Raw genomic sequence first — 22,920 nt, 5'->3', positions numbered from 1 at the left:
CCTTTGTACCACGTAAGCAGAAGTATACTGCTTCAGGACACTAAATCTTGCAATACAGCATTCTGAAAAAGAAGACTAGTAAAAGGCATGTATTTAATGCCCAAAATGCTAATACAATGAATTGGTACATGGCTATTATAATCTGATCAAATAGCCTAATGTCATTAATGTAAATGTTTTGATGCAAATTTCTACTTCACGGCATCTCATTGAAAGAGAAATGGTACCAAAAAACCTGCTTCTCTGCTTAAAAACTCATCACTCAGAAATAATATCACTCAGAAACCTATTACTGACAAATGTAACAAAAATATGTGATAATTATGGCAATAAAAGTCAGCCTTGTCTAAAACAGATTAAATGATACATAAAATGGTATGTCAGAGACATTTTGTTGTGTTATAGACTTCATTTATAATTGACCAAAAACAACATTGCCATGAATCTACACACAATACAAAGTGCCCATCTACTAAAAAGAAAGGGTCTAAAATTATTCAGACCCTTTATTCAGTACTTCACAGCTTCAAGTCTTCTTGGGCCTTTACCAGCTTTGCACACCTGGATTTGGGCAGTTTAACCCATTCTCCCTTGTAGATCCTATCAACCTCTGTCAGATAGGATGGAGGGCATCAGTGAAGTGCATCATCAGTGAATCTTAATGTCACCCCACATACAGTGGAGAGAACAAGTAATTGATACACTGGTACTCTAGGTACTCTTCAACTGTGAGTGACGGAATCAAAAAAATCCTGAATATCACATTGTATGATTTTTAAGTAATTAATTTGCATTTTATTGCATGACATAAGTATTTGATACATCAAAAAAGCAGAACTTAATATTTGGTACAGAAACCTTTGTTTGCAATTACAGAGATCATTATACGTTTCCTGTAGTCCTTGACCAGGTTTGCACACTGCAGCAGACCTTATACAGACCTTCTCCAGATCCTTCAGGTTTCGGGGCTGTCGCTGGGCAATACAGACTTTCAGCTCCCTCTAAAGATTTTCTATTGGGTTCAGGTCTGGAGACTGGCTAGGCCACTCCAGGACCTTGAGATGCTTCTTACGGAGCCACTACTTAGTTGCCCTGGCTGTGTGTTTCGTGTCATTGTCATGCTGGAAGACCCAGCCACGACCCATCTTCAATGCTCTTACTGAGGGAAGGAGGTTGTCGGCCAAGATCTTGCGATACACGGCCCCATCCATCCTCCCCTCAATACGGTGCAGTCGTCCTGTCCCCTTTGCAGAAAAGCATCCCCAAAGATGCCACCTCCATGCTTCACAGTTGGGATGGTGTTCTGGGGGTTGTACTCATCCTTCTTCCTCCAAACACGGCGAGTGGAGTTTAGACTAAAAAGCTCTATTTCTGTCTCATCAGACCACATGACCTTCTCCCATTCCTCCTCTGGATCATCCAGATGGTCATTGACAAACTTCAGATGGGCCTGGACATGCGCTGGCTTGAGCAGGGGGACCATGACAGCGTAGTGTGTTACTAATGGTTTTCTTTGAGACAGTGGTCCCAGCTCTCTTCATGGCATTGACCAGGTCCTGCCGTGTAGTTCTGGGCTGATCCCTCACCTTCCTCGTGATCATTGATGCTCCACGAGGTGAGATCTTGCATGGAGCCCCAGACTGAGGGAGATTGACCATCATCTTGATCTTCTTCCATTTTCTAATAATTGCACCAACAGTTGTTGCCTTCTCACTAAACTGCTTGCCTATTGTACTGTAGCCCATCCCAGCCTTGTGCAAGTCTACAATTTTATCCCTGATGTCCTTACACAGCTCTCTGGTCTTGGCCATTGAGGATGGAGTCTGTTTGATTTAGCGTGTGGACAGGTGTCTTTTATACAGGTAACTAGTTCAAACAGGTGCAATTAATACAGGTAATGAGTGGAGAACAGGAGGGCTTCTTAAAGAAAAACTAACAGGTATGTGAGAGCCAGAATTCTTACTGGTTGGTAGGTGATCAAATACTTGTCATGCAAAAAATGCTAATTCATTATTTAAAAATCATACAGTGGGATTTTCTGGAATTTTAGATTCTGTCTCTCACATTTGAAGTGTACCTATGATAAAAATTACAGACCTCTACATGCTTTGTAAGTAGGAAAACCTGCAAAATCGGCAGTGTATCAAATAATTGTTCTCCCCACTGTATGTTCATGGGGTTCAAATCTGTGTTTTGGTTGAGCCACTCAAGGAAATTCACCCACTTGTCCTGAAGCCAATCCTGTATTGGGCTGTGTTAGAATAAATCGTTCGTATAGTGGTTAGTAAGAACGTATTCAGTCAAAAGTCAAGGGAGAAAGAGAAGCTTTATTAAAAGCACTGCATATGAGTTGTCTGATGTTACATGTTCAATCGATCTCACTGTTAAAATGGTTGCTAGCGTTTATATATGTTGAAGGGCGTCTACCTAGCACAGTAAACATTCCACACTCCTGAGGCTGGCACAGCGTGACCTATTAGAGAATAGAGACCAAGATGTTTCTGTTATCATCATCAAGGCACATTAGACTTTCAGTGAAACATATACATGTAACTTCCACAGCTGTGTGCTATAGCTCACTGTGCCGGAGTACCTGAGGCCCTGGGTGCTCTGGGTTGTTTAAGGAACTCTATTCAGATGTAGCACTTGGGATTCAGGCCTAATAATTCAATATTGGCCTTACCAGACCTGAGAACCTTTTTCCTCATGCTTCTTCAGGCAGAATGTAATGTTTTATTCAGGAGTGGCTTCCATTTAGCCACTACAATAAAGGCCTGAATGATGGAGCACTGAAGAGGGGATTAAAAAGCATTCATTTATAAATTAAGCCTTTAACACAACAAATGGCAGAGAATGATGGACATGAATACTCACAAAAACCATGTACATATTTGTTTTCATCACAAAAGTTCTTTGACTTTTCTCCCCTCCCAATTCCATGATGTCCCATCACGTCAATGACCTGGCCTCATTGCAACAACTCCACGGCAGGTTATGAAGTCATAGATGGAGCAGAGTCTTCTGAACTTATTTCAACAAGTCGCTCTGCTTGTCAAACAGCTCCCGAAACCAGAAAGCATTAACTGCAGAGTGCAGTCCCTGGGCAACATCTACAATGAGCATGCAGGTGCCTGATCTACCACAAGGAGATGCCGGACACGGGACACAAGGACAATGATGGTATGCCGCAAAGAGGAAGGTGAAGAATTATTTTTTTATGACGTTTGTTTTTTTCAAGGCTTTTATTGACAGTTGGAATAATACAGATGACGAAGGGAGTGGGGAAAGGTAGACCAGTACTGATACAGGGTTTCTGGTGGGGACAAACACATAAATGATGCCAGGAGTGTTACCACTGGATCATGGCTTTGCACATCCTAATTTCTCCTTCTCAAAACCCATTGGGGAAGGTCAGAGGGGTGGGACCTCCAGCTTTCTCATCCAGTAGGTTTGAAGGAGACTGTCTGTAAATTCACATCCAGCCCCACTGCCCTACACACAGCCAACCATGGAGAGCTCTCAAAGCATACTGACAAAACTCTTGAGGTTAATTTCCAGGACATTAATAACTCCATAAACTTTGGAACACATGTGATTTAAATAAATTGCATAATGTACTAGTATTTCATAATTCGTTATTGGACTCCACTTCGCTCTAGAAACACACAAGCTTGTCTAGACAGGAATGTAAAAAAAAGTTACACAATGGTCTAGTCAGTCCTAGATAACACCTCATGTTTGACAAACATCATTGACTTAAAGCAGCTCAGCATAGAGGGCAAACATTGGTTGCAGTCATGGTGGCTTAAGGTGGTGTTACTAGTTTGAGTCTAAGAGGCTGATTATTTTTCAAACATTGATTGGGTGTTGAAAATCTAAACATCCAGCGCAAAACAGACAGGGGGCGAGACATTTTTCACAGCACTATTTACACCAAACAGCCATAACATTATGACCACCTGCCTAATATTGTGTAGTTCCCCCTTTTGCTGTCAAAACAGCCCTGACCGTCAAGGCATGGACTCCACTAGACCTCTGAAGGTGTGCTGTGGTATCTGGCACCAAGACGTTAGCAGCAGATTCTTTAAGTCCTGTAAGTGGGGCCTCCATAGATCAGACCTGTTTGTCCAGCACGTCCCACAGATGCTCGATTGGATTGAGGTCTGGGGAATTGAGGCCAAGTCAACACCTTGAACTTGTGTTCCTCTAACCATTCCTGAACCAGTTTAGCAGGGCGCATTATCCTGCTGAAAGAGGCAAATGCCATCAGGGAATACCGTTGCAATGAAAGGATGCACATGGTCTGCAACACTACTCAGGTAGGTGGTACGTGTGTCATAGTAACATCCACATGAAGGGCAGGACCCAAACACTCCCAGCAGAACATTGCCCAAAGCATCACACTGCCTCCGCCGGCTTCCCTTCTTCCCATAATGCATTACCTGGAGCCATGTGTTCTCCAGGTAAGCAACGCACACGTGCCCAGCCATCCACGTGATGTATAAGAAAACATGATTCACCAGAATGTGTATCAGTGTTATTCACTTCACTGGTCATAATGTTAGGGCCGATCGGGGTACAGTTCGTCAGTCACACTCACATGAGGTAAAAAGCGGTCTCTGGTCTACTTATTATCATCTGCTCACTCACCCATCTTCCAGATATAAAAACATGTAGCCAGTGCAGGGGCAAAAAGTAGACCAGAGTGGCTCTATACTGATGGATAAGAGCAGTAGTATACTATTAGGGTATGTCCCCAGGCAATTATAGCACCTCAGATGGAGTAACATAACTTTATGACCTATAATAATCATAACCCGCCATTTAAGACACCGGTCAATACAACATATTCAGGACCTTCCGATATTTAATTAGACCATTAGTAAAAATGTATCCAATATGCAACATTTCAGACAGTGATTTTAATGCCAGAAAATCACAAGTCATACATTTATCATTTACACCAGAAGTTAAATGTAAGGGTGACTTTTTTCAGACTTAACTGTCTGTATGTTGCAGAACAGAATAACAGTGTCAAAAACACAAAAAATCTGTCACAATTTTGCTACATCTTAACCTTGAGCATTATATTCCAATTAAACAACTAAATTACAATTTAGAATGTGACTTAGAAACATTTTATTAGTTAGAGCATGCGATCATACACACATCTCAAGTCTTTTAGTGCCCTGCCATTCATATCCACTTTGTGCCTCAAACGAGATACATCACAATCTTAAAGCTAATGTTCATACAAACTTTGCACTTGTGGTCTTCAAATGGTATCTTCATTCTTAGTGGGGACATCTTAGAATGAGCATATGCTAACTAAAAGGAATGCCCCATGTTATGAACGTCCTGCCTGGCTCTCAGTCTACATCACTGGAATAGCAGTGTGAGCATTCCATACTTGAATTAAAGGCCTACACAATACTTTCTAAGAGAATAAGGTTTAAGACAATAGGGGACCAAAGTAAACAATCCATAAACAATTAATTGCTGTAGTTTTGTCCTTCTGGTGGTTGTGGAAGCTTCATATTCTCTTTGGACATCATGAGACGCCTTAACTCTTGAAGAACAACTTTAATGCTATAAGAATTTTGCCATTTAGATAGAATTGGTATGCTACGTGTATCCACCTGAGAAAAAAATACAATCAATCAATGAACACCCTTTGATGAGCACCACTCACCAGAACGCTACGTTTAGCACACTAATAATTAAAATGTATGCATGAGCCGCAGTTCAAACAAACTTACCATCCCATTGGAATTATTTATGCCATTCATGCTAATTTTTGTTACAAATCTAACAATCGGTGGTGATTCAGGATATTTTGGACCACATTCCACTTTCAGACTGTATATCCTGTTCTCATAATTAGTCTGGAAGAGAAAAACAAAAATTGCTTGGTCAGGGCAAGGTCAACAGTGACCCATTCTGTACATACCCCATAACCATCCGTACCTTTAGGGAAATGTTATTGCATTTTTAACTTTTCCCTGAGCATCGGGGAACACACACACACACACACACACACACACACACACACGAAATGCCATGGAGACGCTTGCGTTACACAGGTGGCGGGGCAATCAAGCCGTATGTGCTGGGTAACCGTGCCAAAGGCTAGCAGCCATGTGGCGCGCAGAACACTCGTACTTACTCCTCCTGCAGACACACTTACTCGTGCAGGACCGATGATCATGCCCGTCCACCGGGTCAGAGTCATGTCCTCATCGTCTTCCAGGCCCCAGCTGACTGTCCCGTCTCCAACACCTTTCTGACCCTCTTCAAGCTCCTCCAACAAGCGGAAATTACGTGGAACTTTAACTCCTACAGGAAAAGGAGTTGAGTTAGAATACCGGGTATCGTAGCAGGCAAAACTGTTCAGCAGTGCACAACTATGCCTATTTCATATCATACCATGGATTTGAAATATGTGAAACTACTTCTTTGACCTTAATATTTGCTTGCGGCTAAAAACAAGCAAGCCAACTGTCAGCATTCCTTCTGCTCATGTCTAAGAGAGTGTTTCCATTGCATACTCCTGCCTTGCTATATCCTAATTCCCTTCTCAAACCCACTGGGAGGGAAGGTGGGGGTACCTAGGGATTTCTTACCCAATGGGTTTTGGAAAAGTAGATGAGAATATGAGAAGTGTGCATTCGAAACCTTCCCTATGAGCAATTTTGAGTGGGTGTTGTGTTCTGGATCATTCTGCATGGGCAGAAATGTGCTTAGCTATGAAAGTAATTAAATGTAGCAATCACGGTCATGACTCATCAAAATCCACTGCCACACTCACACCTGGCAGTGCCAACTCCGTTATGGTAAGAAAAGGACAAACCAAACAGCACAGCTACAATCCTGTCCTGGTCTACATAGCATCAATATATATGTAGTCTTCAACATCAGTCAAGAGACAAAAAATGTATTCGGTTAAGTCAGTCAACCTGAAAATCAGTTGTTGTTGGCAAGAGTATGCCAACAACAACTGCATAGCACAAGTTAAAACTTGTAAGCAAAATTTAAAAAAGTGATGTTTGTTTTCGACAGGTGAGAGAAATAACATGCAATATTGTCCATATCTGGATGTCAGTCTGCCAGTTAGCTAATGTACCAACCCAATGGGTTTCAAAAGTGCACAGTGTATTGAGGTGCGTCCAAGAGCAGCTAACCAGTGTAACACATCGCTTGGTCTCTAATGCAGATAACATAGCCAGCAGCATAGCACCCAACATCCAACTACTGTCTTGCCTGTATAGTAAAGCCGTGTCTGCCTTGCTCAGTCCCTTGATGGGAGACCAGATTCTGCTGGAAGTGGTGTTGGATAGCCAACAGGCAATACAACAATTTGTATCTAAATATCATATCCCAATGGTCCACATCCAAAAAATGTGAGGGCCATATTTTTGTCCCAAGACACATATCGTAAGAGTAGGGGTGTTAACCGTGTCCTGGTTACATTTCCAAACTGGCCCTCATCAGTCATCTAATAGTCCCTAGCTTCCAATTGGCTAATCCATCTCCTCTTTATCTCAATGTTATAAAACCAATATGTACTACAACAGATAGATAAAAATGTATGCAATCAATAAAGCATGGTATATCACTTTGGATTAGAGCATCAGCTAAAGGGGAAACAAATAAAAAATAGAGTTCCAACCAACTTGATTGCCTTTTAAATAGAACAGCCAAACTAATTCATAAGCGGAAACAAATATTTATATACTTGTTTCCGCTATTTATATACATCTCTTCCCAACGAAAATTTGCTGACCATACATGACATGAACAACTAAAAACTTCCGAGTGTTTGGAGTAAACGTTATGTTTCTAAACGTTTTGCAACTAAACCGTTTGGTTTGCCGGAATAAGCACACCCCTGGTCTCATTGGCCGAAGGGGTGCCATTGCATAATTAGTACTATTGTTTTAAACGAATCCATTCAAATTTTGTAGCTGCGCATAACACGTAATCAATTTGGGCATCAGGCGTGTCGGGATAGGGCTGTGGAGTTGACTATGGTGTGGAGTTGCACAACCGCTAAACTACCTAGTTTAGCTAGCGAGTTTTCCTGCAGCATGATATGCATCTGGGTGTGGCAGTAGAAACTATCAAATTTACAAAAACGAATAACTAACGTCCTTAAAATACGAACTTTTATCCAGCAAGCTAATTGTTATATTTTGCAACAACCACTGTAAAAGTATGCACCGCACTGCACAGTAATACCCAAGCAAGCTAACGTTCCGTAGCTAGCTAGCTATGTTAGCTAGCAGGTACCGTAGTGGCTGAGTAACGTTCTAACCATATCTAAAATGAAGATACTCAGGGATAGGCTAGCTAACAAGTCTCATAGTAAATCATGAGTCGTTAGTGAAAAACTTTGTGATGAAAACCCATACAAGAGAAGTCTGGTGTGGCCAAGTTAAGAGTACTGACTGGGAATTCACCACCTTTCAATTTTGATATATAGCTAACAACACAAACGTTGGCCATCACTTCCCTGGTGACCACTTTTCTGCAAACGTTTGAAACTTCTGGAATCTTTTTTTTTTTTTTTACAGTTTTCAAATTAATAACCTATACCAAAAATACGACCTATCTAGTTACTATTACGCTAAATTATAAATAAAACCTTCACATGTCTGAGTGAAGCAAACAAACCTGAGGAGGCCGCCATCTTCTTCAGCCAAATCCAGAAGCACACAAAAAGTGACATCACGATAATATAACCGCACTATAAACGAGGGGTGTGTCAGGTGTTTATGCAGAAACCGATCTCACCGGTTCCTTCTTGTATTCGACTACATACAGGGTTTGATTAATCCATACCAAGACAAGATGCATGTGCGGACAAGGTGGTCTTTCTATGGGGCAGTCGGTAGCGGTGCACATTACACTAATTGCATACTGCTACGAAATAGGCTTGATGACATATTAGTAGCTTACTCAGCTAGTAAAGCCGGAACAGAATGGTCTGCCGTTCTGAGCTGTTCCTCTTTAGGTTTCTTCCATTTAGGGTGTTTTTCCGGGCTAATGCGCTTTTGTTTCTGTGATTTTCTTTTTTTGAGCTTCGTAACTAATGCACAACTGCTAAAAAGGGCTTTATAAAGATACGTGATTTAATTTGATTGTAGATTAGTCCTAGAGAAAAACACAAGACTTACCCTAAGGATTTTGTCATATTGGAGTTTTGAAGTTGGAGGACGTGAAGTTCGAGGAAAATCCTGTAAGGGAAGTTAAATAGAAATCATACAAGATACGTTTGTAGAAAAACCCACAACCTAAACCCTCCCTGTTTTTCAACTGGTGATAGTGAAATAATAAATATTTCATTTTGCCAAACTAAAATGTTTTGTTTAGTTAAAATAATGTAGCCTCTACTAAAGTGATTTTTATTGACAAAAAAGGCTGAGAAGACACTGGATAATATGTTGGTTTCATGGCGTGGGGGCAGAAGCTCTGCAAGGTCCTGTCGATTACAGGCTTGAGGAACTGGGTCAATGTGCGTGGTAGTATAAATTATATTCTGTGGCTGGTGGACTTTTTTTTTTTAAGGCATTCTTCAGACACCATCTGGTGTAGCGGTATTGGATAGTGTCTAATTTGATCCAGTGATGATTTGATCCAGTCTGGTTTGCACCACCTTCTGAAGAGCCTTGCTATCAAGTGTTAAAGTTGCCATATCATGCAGTGATTCAGCTTGTCAAAATACACTCACTGGTGCAGCTGTAAACCTATCGCAAATATTTTCGCCCTGTGAAGGTGTAAGTCACTGATGTGCACTTTAAATATCTTGGTCCCTTAAACTTAACTCAGGGATTGATTTAAACCCAGGACGCCAGGTGGGTGACATTAATCAACAGGGAGAAGAGAAAGCTATAAGGCTGTGGACCTTGTAGGGTCAGTTGAATCATTCTGGTAGCTTTGGTCCACATAGTTTATAGGTGACTCAGACAAAAAGCGTAAGGTCTTTACCACTTCCGCCACTTCAATGTGGATAGTGGCATTTTTTCCCCTTTACTTACCTGTAGGCCAGCTTCTTTGTCATGGTGACATAATTGTCCTGGCACCACAATGCCAGTTCCCTGACCTCTTCCTTCAGGCAGAACAGCATTGCTGTCATCAGTAAACAGAATGTAAACTACCAGAATGTGTTGTCAGCAAATTTGATGATGGATGTGGATTCACACATTACCAAATCATGGGTGAACCAAGAGTAGGTATGGAAGATACACAGGAGGGTCATCATCAGGAAGTCTAGGACCTAGCTGCAGAAGAAGAATGTTTAGTCCCAGATCTGATCTGAGTGCTACTAGATGATAGTAATTTAGGCATGTTGACTTTGCTTTTTTGGCACAGGGACTATGGTTGGAATGAAGGTTGAGTATGTCTGGTATGCTCATATGGTTTGGACGCATACAGCTACAGATTCTTTGTAGTTTGGGATTGCTTGCAAGCCCATTTTTAAGGGAAAAAGCTGTTTTGATCACTTTTTGATCAAAAAGCTGTTTTGACCAATCAAAACCGGCGTGCCGGTTTTATTGGTCACTTGACGTCATGCGTGACTCTGTGACAGCAGTAGCTCTGCCCTTTAGCCAGTCAAAGTTTTACCTTTAATATAGGTTGGACACCTTTAATGTGCTCATAAAGCAGAAAACTGTGTTCCCTAGTGCAGTCTTTGTTCATAAGACTTACAGCTTTTCATCAGCCATCTTCCAATTTCTGCTTGTAGGCATTAAGCTGGGGAGGGCCTTGTATCCATTTTGTGCCTATAGTAAATGATCAAGAGTTTTTCACCTCTAATTGAACAGCTTACAGGTCACTAAAAGTAAATAGGTTTATTTCACTGTATTAAAGTCACTGGCTCCTAGGTGTCCATTAACTGCACACTGGAGTGTCACTTACTAAAACAGGTCGAGCGCAGATCTTCCCTGAAGGCAGAAATTAAATGATAGTTTGACTCAATGGAGAGGATGGAACTTTGAAACAGGTTGCAAGTTGACATTTGAACAATGCTTGTCCCTTACCCTAACCATTTTAGAATCAAATTGAAGTTGAGTGATTTCAGAGTTGAAATATAAACTCTGCCTCACACGGACTCAATCTTTCATATAGCTCCGAATGCCAACATCAGTTCTGGGATAGATATATATATACACACATACAGCATTATTTTTAAGATTTCTTGGTAGATAATATGGTCTGCAGCTTACTAAGGTATTTTAACTCAGGAAAGCAAAGTTGAGACTTAACCATAGCAGTCACACCAGCAGTTGAGGCAAACACCTCCCTCTTCTTACTGGTCTGCCCTTCGGCCAGGTCAGTGTACAGAAACCTACGGGAAGTACGTCATTATCCTCATTCAACCATGACTCTGTAAAGCAAAGAAATAGTTACTCAGGTCTCGTCAATAGGTTTGTCCCAAGGGTCATTCAATTTGTCATATGCTGGACGTTCACCAACAGTCGTGATGGCAGTGGTGGTTCATTTTGCTCCAGGTTGTAGACTGGTTGGAATGTTGCCTGGCTTGCCTCTTGCTGAACACTTGATTTTCACAAGTTCTCGGTCACAGGAAATGACAAGAGACGACGCAAACACTGGAAAATCCCAAATGACATACAAAAGTAGTACTTTATTTCTTACCATATCATCAACGCATCCTGGCACTATCAGTAATCATGACACAAAATGCCAGTCCCTACAGAGTCATCAACATTAACAAGGTCAAACATTAAATTTTTTACAGGTCAGTACACAAGTACACAAGAAGTCGCTGCTACAGAAATAAGTGACTGTACAAGGAAAAGGGGGAGATCGTATTTCTTCACAGGAGACGAACAGTCTTTCCAGTGACTGTCAGATAATCCTCATCTGCCAAGGCCCGCAGAGCCTCTTCAAACATGTCCTTTGTTATTGCCTGAAGGTTAAATAGGAGGGGGGAGGGGGAATAAAACAAGAGAATAGTACACTACTGAGAAGACATGCTTACTCCAATTGATGAAGCAGTCTGGGACTTTTCTCAAAATGTTTAATATATATATATATATATATATATATATATATATTATTTTTTTTTTTAAACCTCCCATTTTAGGTTAAATGTGCCTAATCTGTAAGTAGCAGTAACCATCATGCCGTGAAATTCACGTTTGAACGAGTGGTTTTGATGACATGGGGTCCATCTGCATATACAGGACATTGTCCATAATGTCCATGAACGCGCTTTGGCTCAACATTAACACTTTCACCACCACGAGTCAAGAATCCCAGAACGCATCTTAAAATGTACATGAATATTCAATTTTCATCAGGTACTTGTCAAGAGTGATTTCCTTAGTCCACATCAATAGGAAAAGCAGAGCAGGGAGTTAGTACTTACAGCTTCAGACTGGCCTCGGAGGTCATCAAACAGCTGCTGGTATTTCATGGCAGGAGTCTTCCCCTTGGACTGGATCATTTTCTTTAAGGCCTGGGCTACTTCCTCCTTCCGTTTACGGGCCGTGGCACTCATTCCTGGGTTGAGGAAAAATCCAACACGTTAATACTGGCACCATATGGGACAAAACACCTTCCACATTTGAACAGACCTAAACGTTAAACAATGGCAGACATTAGAAAGGTATTTAAAAGAGCCATCATGAATCCCAAAGGAACTATATATAGATGAAATCCATTATACCAGTGGTGAGGATGGAAATGTCCACAAAGCCTGTCCTGGGGTCGGTAGCGGACTGCTTGAGGGCTTCACGGTGTAATCGCTTGGCCTCCTCAACGTCGATGGTCTCCACCTTGTCAGAGAAGCGCACCTTGGCGTGGGCCTCGGCCAGGCGAATCAGGGACTCCAGCTGTCTGGGGTAGGCAGACACCATCCCTCGTCCGCTACCGATCTTCCTCATGTCCACGTAGGCCTGAACGACAGAAACACAGCACCTGACACTTCAAAGCTTTGCCAGGATTTTTCAGCGCAATTTTAACCCCAGAAAGTGTCAAACAGTCAGAACTCGTAAATGTCTTCTCTGGAACCAGTGAGACGCTCCTTAAAGCATGTGGTTTTTGGCCCGGCACTTATATCCAGTCCTGAACTTCCTGTATTACAACCCCTTTTAGGAAAGTTTTTTAAATTCCTATCGTACCTCAATGAGAGCCTGACTGGCTTCTTCATTTAGTCTGGGGTTGATGTATGTACGCGCGTATGCAATGTAGTCCTTCAGCACCGCCATGTCAAGGAGCTCTTCCTCGATCTGCTCCTCACTCTGGTAGTAGAGTGACACCAAGTGGTGAGCCAGGCGACGGTCGTAAGCCTCGTCTTGGGGATCCAGCATCAAGAAGATCAGATCAAATCTTGAGGGAAGAAAATAACAAAACATTTAACGTCAGACAGTCAAATCTTACTGGGCATCTGTATTTTGAGGGCTGTTCTTCTGTTGCCCACAATGTGCATTTTCAATTAGTGCCAAATACATCCTTTGGGTTTTAGTGATCATCACTAAAGCAACCGGGTCCTTTAACCCAGTGTGACTTTCAGTTAGTGCATCACACCTGAAGATAGCTAGGAGGGACCCCCCCCCAGCTATTAGTGGTGAGTACATCTTGTCAATGAAGTGGCCACGCTTCAGAGTCCAAGGCTGCTGAACCAACAGTTCTCACCAACCTCGAGAGCAGCGTGTGAGGGAGCTGAATGTTTTCAATGGTCGTCTTCTTGGGGTTCCACTGTGACTCCACTGGATTGGCTGCAGCCAGGACAGAGGTGCGAGCGTTAAGCTGGCAAATGATTCCAGCCTGCACGCAGAAAACAAACAAAATGAGCGACTCCGCCTGCTTACAGTTCTTAACAGACTTTCAGAACAACAACAACAACTGTAATAACCTTGGCAATGGAGAGGGTCTGCTGCTCCATGACCTCGTGCAGCACCGAGCGCGTGCTCTCGCTCATCTTGTCGAACTCGTCGATGCAGCATATCCCGTTATCGCTAAGCACCAAGGCCCCGGTCTGCAGCACTAGCTGCTTGGTCTCCGGGTCCTTCATCACGTAGGCCGTGAGGCCCACGGCGCTGGAGCCCTTCCCGGACGTGTACTGGCCACGGGGCACTAGGTTGAAGACGTACTGCAGCAGCTGGGACTTGGAGGTGCCCGGGTCTCCGCAGAGCAGGATGTTGACCTCGGCGCGGAAGTTACCGCGGCCCGTCTGGCTGAAGTCCTTACGGGTGCCGCCGAACAGTTGGAGAAGAATGCCCTAGGAGAAAAGATCCCGTTTTAAGAAGGGGCCGGGGAACAAACGTGAAAACCTTTAATACAGACATTAGAGCGAGGAGACTAGTTAACAAGTAAATGTGCCAAAGGTTTACAGACCGCAGATAAACCTTACCTTCTTGATGTCCTCATGTTCATAGATGCTGGGGGCCAGGGCAGACGAGAGGCGCTCGTACACGTCTGGTTTGGCCGCCAGCTCCTTCAGCGTCTTGACGCGCTCTTCGGTGAAAAGCTTCTGGTCGGCTTCTTCATCCAGCCCATGAAGGCGCTTCTCGTCGGTTTTACGGAAGTGGATGGCGTCGATGTGGGTCTTGTACACCGACTTGACGTTGCTCTGGCGAGGGTTCTCGCGCATAGGCACCGCTCTGTAGATACCTGTGGTGGGATTTAGCAGCGACAATGGGACCACGTCTTATTCCAACTGCATTAAGGCACAAAATCACATCAGTGTGTGTGTGTGTGTGTGTGTGTGTGTGTGTGTGTGTGTGTGTGTGTGTGTGTGTGTATATATATATACACATTTTAGTTCTGATTTGGTATGAGAGTTTAGGCATGTTAGGAATCAGTATAGCCTATATCATAGATTTAGTTAAAACATGGCTGTCTCCACTGAGGGTGCGTACTAGACATCTTGACAGCGATTCCAGACCAGTTTGAGTGACGTGTCACGAGCGAATCGACTGCCTGGTTTCCGCGTGACCCGCCCGAGGTAACGTTCAACTTCCTAGGCCTTGCCGGCCATCCTGTATCGAACAACCACAACGGTCAGAGGTCAAAACCACGGCTCACCGGTGATGTTGATGCGGTCCCCGGGCTGTACTTTGTCGACCAGGTCATTGTGGGCGTACACCACGGTGGTGTGGGGGGTCTGGCCGGCCGGCATGTCGTCCGGAGACTCCTGCACTTTGATCTGAAGAGGAGACCACGACAATCAGGGAAAACACCCCAGGATGCACCGCTGGCGTACAGGACCAGACCTGACAGACCTACTGAACCACCGTCACCATTTCGGTCCAGCAGCACCCGAGATAATGAAATCATCCCCCTGAAAGTGGTCCGACCGTCTCCCTGTAGAACAACCACCGCTGGGTGTCCCGTCCTGCGTTTACAGATGGCCTAGAGCCCCCCCCCCCCCCCGGATCTCACCATCTGTTTATCGGAGAAGGCAGAGCGGTTGTGGATGAGGGCCAGGCTGTGGGTGGTGTTACAGTGGCGACACACTGCGGGCTCGGCGATGCGGCCACGATCCACCTCCACGCGGGTGGAGAAGGCGCACACTTGGCACTGGAAGAAGGCCTCCTGCATCTCTGGGATCAGCTGGGAGGTCCGGATGACCATGCCACTGATGGTGATCATCTGGTCGATATCTGAGACGGGGACACAGGAGATTTGCATTAAATGCTGAGCAGATTAGTACGAGATATGGATTGAAAGGGTTTTGGTTCTGAACATTTTAGATGTGCTTAAATGGGCTTGCCCAGAGGAATTAAACAAATGACAGTCCTTAAGCCCATCTGCTGCATGTTTAAATGCTAAAAGGTTTGAAGAAAACTAAAACAGGAATACCACTGGAGGAACCACAGATGATTCATTGCAACTAATTTGCATGTGTTGTTCAGAGAAGCCACACATCCATCAGATGACAGAGTCTATTACCTTCAGGGTTCAGGCTCCTCATGTTCCTGGTCTTCAGGGCATTGTACGGACGCACCTGAATTTGGTGCTCCAAGATGGAGTCTGGGAAACGCTCAAAGAACAGCTCGTTGACAGCCATGTCAAAGGTAGGGATGACTTCCTGTGATAGAGAAGCAATATCCTCAAGGACCATTGGGATTGGACAGGCCATATTATTAAGCTAACTGGTATGGGTATGCCCATGGAAAGAAGCAGCACATTACAGCAAACAGCTGGTTCTAGTCATCACAAATTGATTTTAGTACATAATGGGGAAAAGGTACATTTGCATTCATAGCCCATTATCCTCCCTAAATATTAATGCGAAAGACCATCTGGTGCTTGCGTGTTTACCTGGGGGTAACAGATGAGTTGCCTGTACAAGTCTGCGTCAAAGGACTGAACGTGGCCACAGTTTACATTCAGCACAGGCTCACCAACCACACTGATCTAGAGGGATGACAGAAATAGAAAATGAACATCAATGCTAAATAAATAGCGCAATTATGCAGAACTAACATGGAACTCAGAAATAAATCAAACATGGAAGGACCGTTCAATGACCGTCCTCGGTTTGATATTGGACTATAACATGGGGAGAGGGGACCTACCTCCTCCAGCTTCTGCATGTAGAGAGGCTCATTCAGGTCCAAACCAGCATTCTCATCCTCGTTGGATGTTGGGTCAATAAACCTCTGCAGGAATCTCTTTGGGGAAACAAACAATAAAAGCCTTCAGACAAATTACAGTTGTTTATTTTCCCCACCATAAATAAAATCCCACCATACCTGGAACTTCTCTTTGCATGTTCCCACGTTGACATCAGTTCCCCATATAACCAGCTTCTGTCCCACTGACGGCTCACTTGCTACTGCTCCATCTGCACTTGGCTGGTAGGAGAAAACTGAATTAGTGGGTAGATTTCCTAACAATGTTATTGTATAGCTTTCAGAGATGTTCTATGGACTTTGTAAGTCAAAAACAGTACTAGCTGATTCAGATCAAGAATATCCTTCTATACTGAATAAGCTGTTGCCAACTCTCATACTACATTCTTCCCTGAATAGGACAGTTTCATTACTCACAGGCTCAGAGTGGAGGTCCACTTGGGGGGCCTTCCTGACGGAGCCCAGGTCAGGGCGCTGTCTGGCTGGGGTGCCACGCGCACCGCTACGGGGGGTCCCCTCCACCCTGGAGCTAGGAGTCCCATACATTAGAGGGGAGCTCATATCCACCTCACTAGGAAGAACTGCAAAGATGAGGAAAGGATATTGACATGACTGAGTCAGAACAGAAGGTCTTTCAGATACTGTTCTTTATGCAGCTGTACATTGGATCTGGACTGTATCCACAAATCATAATAGCAGTGTTGATCTAGGATTAATATGTATCCAATTCATTATGATCTAAAAAGTTAAAATGCATCCTAGATCAGCATTCCTACTCTGAGCTGCTTTGTGGATAGTCCAGATCATTGGCACCGCAGAAAAGGTTTCTGTCTATCATAACTTATGCAACAGCAAAACTTTTTCTTTAACAATCTTTAAACTTTGGTGTTGTGGTTACCTGAGCGGCGTGGGCTGGAGAACAGAGAGGTGTCGTGGACTGTAGGGCTGGCAATGTCTGTGGCTGGAGACGTTGGCATTGCAGGGAGATCGGCATTAGACGAATCCTGACCTCGTCGACGTTGGGAAGGAGGGGATGTCGAGCCTATACTGCCTGCTATATGCAGAAAATAATAAGTCGATTTGCGAAGGCTGCCTTCACCTCATTGGATCTATAAAAGTATCTAGTTGTTCTACATAGAATTTAAAAATACACGACTGTAGAATATCATTGTAAAAGAGTACATGATCAATCTGTAAACTACTGCTTATGGTACTCTCAGAACTAGTTGCTCTTAACTTACGAGTGGCAGGAATGTCATTCCTGTTGCGTTTCCGTCCACCGGGAGTTGATGTAGGTGAAGACATCCTGAATGATCACAGGTCCTACAAATAAAATCTGGTTTATTAAATTAAATAAGCAATTTCGTAATCTTACTCAGCCCCCAGCCGAGGAACTACACATTTCCACCAGGCAGTAACACACAAAACAGGATTATTCGATAGCTAAATAGTGCAGGTCCCAGCAATAACATGGATGTGTAGCTGTAGACACCTCAAATTACTATAAAATCCTAATCGATGTATTAATATACATTTAGCATGTTTTACGATTGAGAAAGAAACGTTTTTGTGTTTCCAATAACCTCCCACTAGTAATGTTTGTTAACCGGTAAAATAATCGTTCGCGTTTAAAACAAAGATTCTTCGAAGTACCGTACATATCGCGTACACGATATATTCGCATTGTATAACCTTAGGTACTAGCATCCTTTCGACTTGTCTAATCACTTGCAATGTCTCCTGCTAGCTGGCTAGAACCAGAAGAGTTTAAGAAATATAATATTGATAGTTTAAACATAATCCAAACTTTTTTCCCCCAAAAAAACAATGATATACATTGAAGACGATGGCCAAAGATAGAACGAAATTACATTTCAGTACTGTACAGTACCTAAGACAGCAATGACAACGTTGGTTACACCAGCCGAGGAAAGACCAATATTACTGCACGATCAAGTGTTAACTCTCCTGAATACACACAATTTAGATTTGCTTTAAAATACGACGAGATCAGTCAATTGCGTTTAATTTTTTTAAGTAATGGAGCAATAAAAAGTAACAAGCATTGTCTTACTTTCTGTATAACGCGAGTTGATCTGCTGCTTCCAATGAATTTGGCGCGAAACTGTGGTTATGACGTCACGTTCCCGGGAAACTTTCTACCAATAGCTAGACTAAAACATAACGCGTGCGAACTATAACCGTTTTAACATTTAGGGGTCCGTCACTAATATCTTAGCTGTACAAGGAAATACGATGGTTAAAATTGTTAATCAAATGCAGGGATAGTAGTATTTCTTAAAAGTATTTAACCTTTATTTTAAGCTCAGTCATTCTTTCAAAGTAAAAACTGTTTGTTCACCTAAAAGATCTCTGAACCCCTATTATTCTGTTTTCGTTTCGCCCAACATATTCCACTAAGGTACGTCAGTATGACATGTTGCCACAAGGTGTCGCATGTGTCATGGTCATAACATGTGCAGATAATTTCTGAATTTGAAGTGTTAGTAAAATACAAAATGGGAACCCTAACCCTAACCCTATTATTGTAAGTAATTAATCTACATTCCCCAGCTATATTGTAATAAAAAAAATACATTTCGGTTGTCCTTCCACATGTGAAGATGAGAAAACAAAAAGGTTAATATATAGCCAGAGTCATAAATATTAATATACAATGCAACAAGAAAGTTCTATCTTCGCAAACCCCAAGGCACTGTTTGTAAGATGATGTAGTTTCGTTGCGATTTCTTTCTATTCATGAATCTAACTTTTGACCACTTTTGACATCATTAGTATGATCTAAAGCCATGCATTTTGAAGATCGAACCTTCTAGACACATGCTCCCGATCTCTACATAAACGTTCTTAGATATATTAGGTAGTAACATTTTCACTGTCCACAATGTCATATGAACTGAGATATCATTAGACTTAAATGTTACATGTGATTGATGGTGCCTGTAAATCTTGTCTCTACATACGCAGCATGAAATTGTGAGATTGTCAATACCAATGGTCAATACACTAAAAAGGGTGGCATGTGCACACACCCTTTTTTCCTCAAATCGGAGCTACGCAGACCACGTGATTCAAACTTGACTCGACTGGCTTGTCAAAGGGGGTGGTAAACCATTGACGTAAGCCGGGGAAAGATACAAATTACACTCCGCGAAATAAGGACGACTCAGAGAAGCTAGAAGTTCGATACAGAAGACTTAACCTACATTGATTATAGCGCCACTATTTTACGATAAAACTAAACATCACGCAAAAGAAGCTAGGTTGTGGAAAAGAAGAGAAGCAGCAGGAATACTGAGTAAGCGGGATACATTGTAAAATTGTATCAAGCTTATTCCAACCATCTGGCTATCGACATCCATTGCCGTCCGACCCCACTAGGACAGAAAGCAGAGTTCATGTGTGATATATACAGTCTGGATTCCCAGTGCGTGTCTCCACAATGCAACATGAGTTGGGCGATGGAGCCTACAAACTTCTACGACACCAAGCAGAGCAGCGGTCTCCAGGGGGTCTGCAAACCCGGGAGAGGTGATACGGGTACAGGCGATGACACCACCATGGCCGAGCTAAGCACAGCCTCTGCAATGTACGACGATGAGAGTGCCATTGACTTCAGCTCCTATATCGAGTCGATGACTGCAGTACCACACCTGGAGCTCTGCAACGACGAACTTTTCCTTGACTTATTCAACACTGTGAAGCAAGAGAAGGCAGACTTCTACATGCCAACCTCAACTGCATCGTCCAGCAACATACAGCAGCTGTCAAGCTGTTCAACCAACGCATACGTAGTCGAAAGCCAAAAAGATTTCCAAAGGAAACTGGATGGTGGATTTGACAAGGGCGTGTTCAGTGCACCGGTAAAGCAGGAGTCGGACTGGAGTGACAGTGACATGTCGTCGTCGTTACCTTCCCAGATCGAAACCTGCGCACAGACCTCTGTGAGCCTTCCCATGGGGCAACCAACTCCACCAACGACCCCAGAGCCCCGCTCAAGCCACTCCAGTCTCAGCTCAGCCCAGTCATCTCCTCGGAAGGTCGGCAAGGAAAAGGGAAAAAAGAATATTGACAGGTACAGCCAAGAATACCGCCAGAGACGCGAGAGGAATAACGTCGCTGTGAGGAAAAGCAGGGACAAAGCTAAGCAACGAAACGTGGAAATGCAGCAAAAGATGCTTGAACTGGGTTCAGAGAATGACAGATTACACAAAACCATCGATCAGCTAACCCGTGAGCTCAATGGGCTGAGGGACTTCTTCAAGCAGCTTCCCAAACAGAACTCCTCGTTTCTGGGGTCCACAGTTGGGGACGGCCGGTGACTAAAGTCACTTTCTCATTAACTGAACTTTTGAAATACATACCTCAACATAGACTTTTATTACCATCTGTAACAGATGCATTATAAACAAGCTTACATTTATGGCACTGGAAATAGTACTGGAAACGTAGGCCTACTCCCATGTTGCTGCCATAATCCTTTGGGAATTTTTTTTTTATATTAAATTATTTTACCAGTTCTATTTACATGTTGTTATACCAGTTATGGTACGTTTTATAATTAAAACATTTGTATAAGAGACAACGCATGTTCAAATTTTTATGTAGTTTATATAAAAACAACTTGAAATATTTGTCTATATGGAATCTCTAATAAAAGTGCTGAAAAGTCATACAAATCAACTGGTCTATGAGTATGTTTGGGATGAATATATATTATTAGTACACATCTGTGATTATAAATAACCTGGCAGGGTAAATATGTGGTTTGTGGACCTGGTGTTGCCAGTGATCTACCTCTGAGGAAGTTAGACCACCCCCTCTGTAGAAAATTGTTGACAGAAAATTGAACAAGTACACTAACATATAATACATCATTTATTGACACCACACAAGCACCATTCATCTTCAGAGATATATTAGGACGTAGATATTCAAAGAAACACAGAAATGTGTTTCTATTTACAGCAAGACATATTTCACATTCACCAGTTGGCCCCATGTGGGACAGGTTTGACAGATGTTTGCATCTCTCTGACCTGTCAGTTCTAGCCTTGGGCTGTCAGCTCATAAGTGATCAGTAACACACACATCCCCCCCCCCCCCCCCTTTTAGCTATTGTGTTTGGAGAGAACCTGTGGGGCTGGGCTGTGGAGGCCTCTTTGTCCTACAGATTGATTTCATGGGGTCCCACTCCTCACCGCCTCGATCTCTTCCAGGCCGATCCACAGAGCAGGTTTTCTGGTCACCACGCGGACATAAGAACTGAGGGGGCCAATCTCCTTCCCCAACACATTCTCTACATCATAACCTGGGAACTGCAGCACATAGACAATGAAATACTTACAAAGGCTCTATAACATGAAACTAGTTTAAGATCCAAGTTTGACAAGCTCAATAACAAAAGTTGGGTCTAAGCTAACCATTAAATCTCAACGTTATTCCAGCACATCTTTTTTCAGGGTGAAAAAAAAATACAAGAGAGTATTCCAATCCAGAGCAGAAAGTCAATATAGGCATGTGGTGTTGACCCACTTCAGTTAACCAGAACTGTTGTTCTGCCAAGATTCTCAATGCTGGATTTGAGGTTATGAACACTAGATAGTATATATGGGCAGACAGTATGAGTCATTTATTCAGATATATGGCTCAGATGGTGCAATGTGGTGATAATCACGGTTATTGATTAAAGGGCGAGATAGATCCAACTCTGGCAACACTACCACTGTCTGGCTCCTCATAAGGTGTTTGCTCTACGAGTGAGTCAGGTCACCGTCTTAAACAGATCTCTTATCACAGCCTGTACACAACTGTTAAGACATTACACTAATCAGCGTTGTCACGGTCAGCAGAAAGCCAGGAGAGGATCCAAATGCCTTCACCTGTGCACTGAACTGATAGGTAACAGACACCTCAACACAAGGCAGGTCAGTGGTGTTATATGGGAGAGGAGAGAGGGCTTACCACATGGTCGGACGTTGCAGAGTTCAACAAGGAAATGATGGTGCTCTGCTGGAGCTGGAAAACAGCAGACAATAGTTCCCATAACACAACTGTCTTACTGTTATCGTCTCCATTACAAAACTGCACATCCATTTATGATGATGAAGGCCATAAGCATGGTCTTTATGTCTGGGCGTTTTCATGTCACCGTAACGATACAATCTGAGACGACTATATTTGACAGGGGGACTACAGGGAAATACAGAAGTAGGCAGAACGTGAAAATATACTGTTTTTAGCTCACACTCTGATTAAGATAAGATGTGATAAATCTTCCTTTTAAGCAATACGG

The 22,920-nt window shown here is 43.0% G+C and overlaps 3 protein-coding genes across 8 annotated transcripts; 1 reads left to right on the top strand and 2 right to left on the bottom strand.

The window, feature by feature from the left end:
• Window positions 1-4,903: 4,903 nt before the first annotated feature.
• On the bottom strand, window positions 4,904-9,222 carry ube2v2 (ubiquitin-conjugating enzyme E2 variant 2). 3 transcript variants are annotated; one of them, XM_020040735.2, is made up of 4 exons: window positions 9,177-9,222; window positions 6,167-6,336; window positions 5,760-5,885; window positions 4,904-5,639 (listed from the first exon to the last, which is right to left on the bottom strand). In XM_020040735.2, the coding sequence occupies exons 2-4, from the start codon at window positions 6,230-6,232 to the stop codon at window positions 5,493-5,495; spliced, it is 339 nt and encodes a 112-aa protein (XP_019896294.1). In that variant the 5' UTR covers window positions 6,233-6,336; window positions 9,177-9,222; the 3' UTR covers window positions 4,904-5,492.
• A 2,402-nt stretch (window positions 9,223-11,624) lies between these two features.
• On the bottom strand, window positions 11,625-21,869 carry mcm4 (minichromosome maintenance complex component 4). Of its 4 annotated transcripts, none has more exons than XM_020045110.2 (17): window positions 21,761-21,869; window positions 17,846-17,927; window positions 17,503-17,658; window positions 17,022-17,185; window positions 16,725-16,826; window positions 16,548-16,643; window positions 16,291-16,386; window positions 15,919-16,057; window positions 15,409-15,629; window positions 15,052-15,172; window positions 14,378-14,637; window positions 13,880-14,245; window positions 13,664-13,791; window positions 13,146-13,353; window positions 12,692-12,920; window positions 12,392-12,525; window positions 11,625-11,929 (listed from the first exon to the last, which is right to left on the bottom strand). In XM_020045110.2, the coding sequence occupies exons 2-17, from the start codon at window positions 17,907-17,909 to the stop codon at window positions 11,837-11,839; spliced, it is 2,577 nt and encodes an 858-aa protein (XP_019900669.2). In that variant the 5' UTR covers window positions 17,910-17,927; window positions 21,761-21,869; the 3' UTR covers window positions 11,625-11,836. The 4 variants fall into 4 exon arrangements, with proteins under 4 accessions (XP_019900669.2, XP_010884082.2, XP_010884061.2 ...); XM_010885780.4 differs by lacking the exon at window positions 21,761-21,869 and adding an exon at window positions 18,679-18,919 and having other exon boundaries at window positions 17,503-17,655; XM_010885759.4 differs by lacking the exon at window positions 21,761-21,869 and adding an exon at window positions 18,679-18,912.
• On the top strand, window positions 19,769-21,257 carry cebpd (CCAAT enhancer binding protein delta). Its single transcript, XM_010885738.3, has one exon. It carries the CDS (start codon window positions 20,024-20,026, stop codon window positions 20,945-20,947), a length of 924 nt encoding a protein of 307 aa, XP_010884040.1. The 5' UTR covers window positions 19,769-20,023; the 3' UTR covers window positions 20,948-21,257.
• Window positions 21,870-22,920: the final 1,051 nt, after the last annotated feature.

This window comes from Esox lucius, chromosome 3 (assembly GCF_011004845.1).
Source record: "Esox lucius isolate fEsoLuc1 chromosome 3, fEsoLuc1.pri, whole genome shotgun sequence".
NCBI classification, from domain to species: Eukaryota; Metazoa; Chordata; class Actinopteri; order Esociformes; family Esocidae; genus Esox; species Esox lucius.
Note: the sequence above shows the minus strand (reverse complement) of the source record. Positions and strands in the feature narration are given on the sequence as shown.

Coding starts and splice junctions, on each gene's coding strand:
- cebpd (XM_010885738.3), top strand. CDS start 20,024: ATGTGTGATATATACAGTCTGGATTCCCAGTGCGTGTCTCCACAATGC.
- mcm4 (XM_020045110.2), bottom strand. CDS start 17,909: ATGTCTTCACCTACATCAACTCCCGGTGGACGGAAACGCAACAGGAAT. Junction 16,827..17,021: donor TGGACCTCCACTCTGAGCCT/GTGAGTAATGAA, acceptor TTCTCCTACCAG/CCAAGTGCAGATGGAGCAGT. Junction 15,173..15,408: donor CCTTCTCCGATAAACAGATG/GTGAGATCCGGG, acceptor TCTCCTCTTCAG/ATCAAAGTGCAGGAGTCTCC.
- ube2v2 (XM_010885792.4), bottom strand. CDS start 8,728: ATGTCACTTTTTGTGTGCTTCTGGATTTGGCTGAAGAAGATGGCGGCC. Junction 6,337..8,673: donor GAAGATGGCGGCCTCCTCAG/GTTTGTTTGCTT, acceptor CTTTTCCTGTAG/GAGTTAAAGTTCCACGTAAT. Junction 5,640..5,759: donor TAAATAATTCCAATGGGATG/GTAAGTTTGTTT, acceptor TTTTTTTCTCAG/GTGGATACACGTAGCATACC.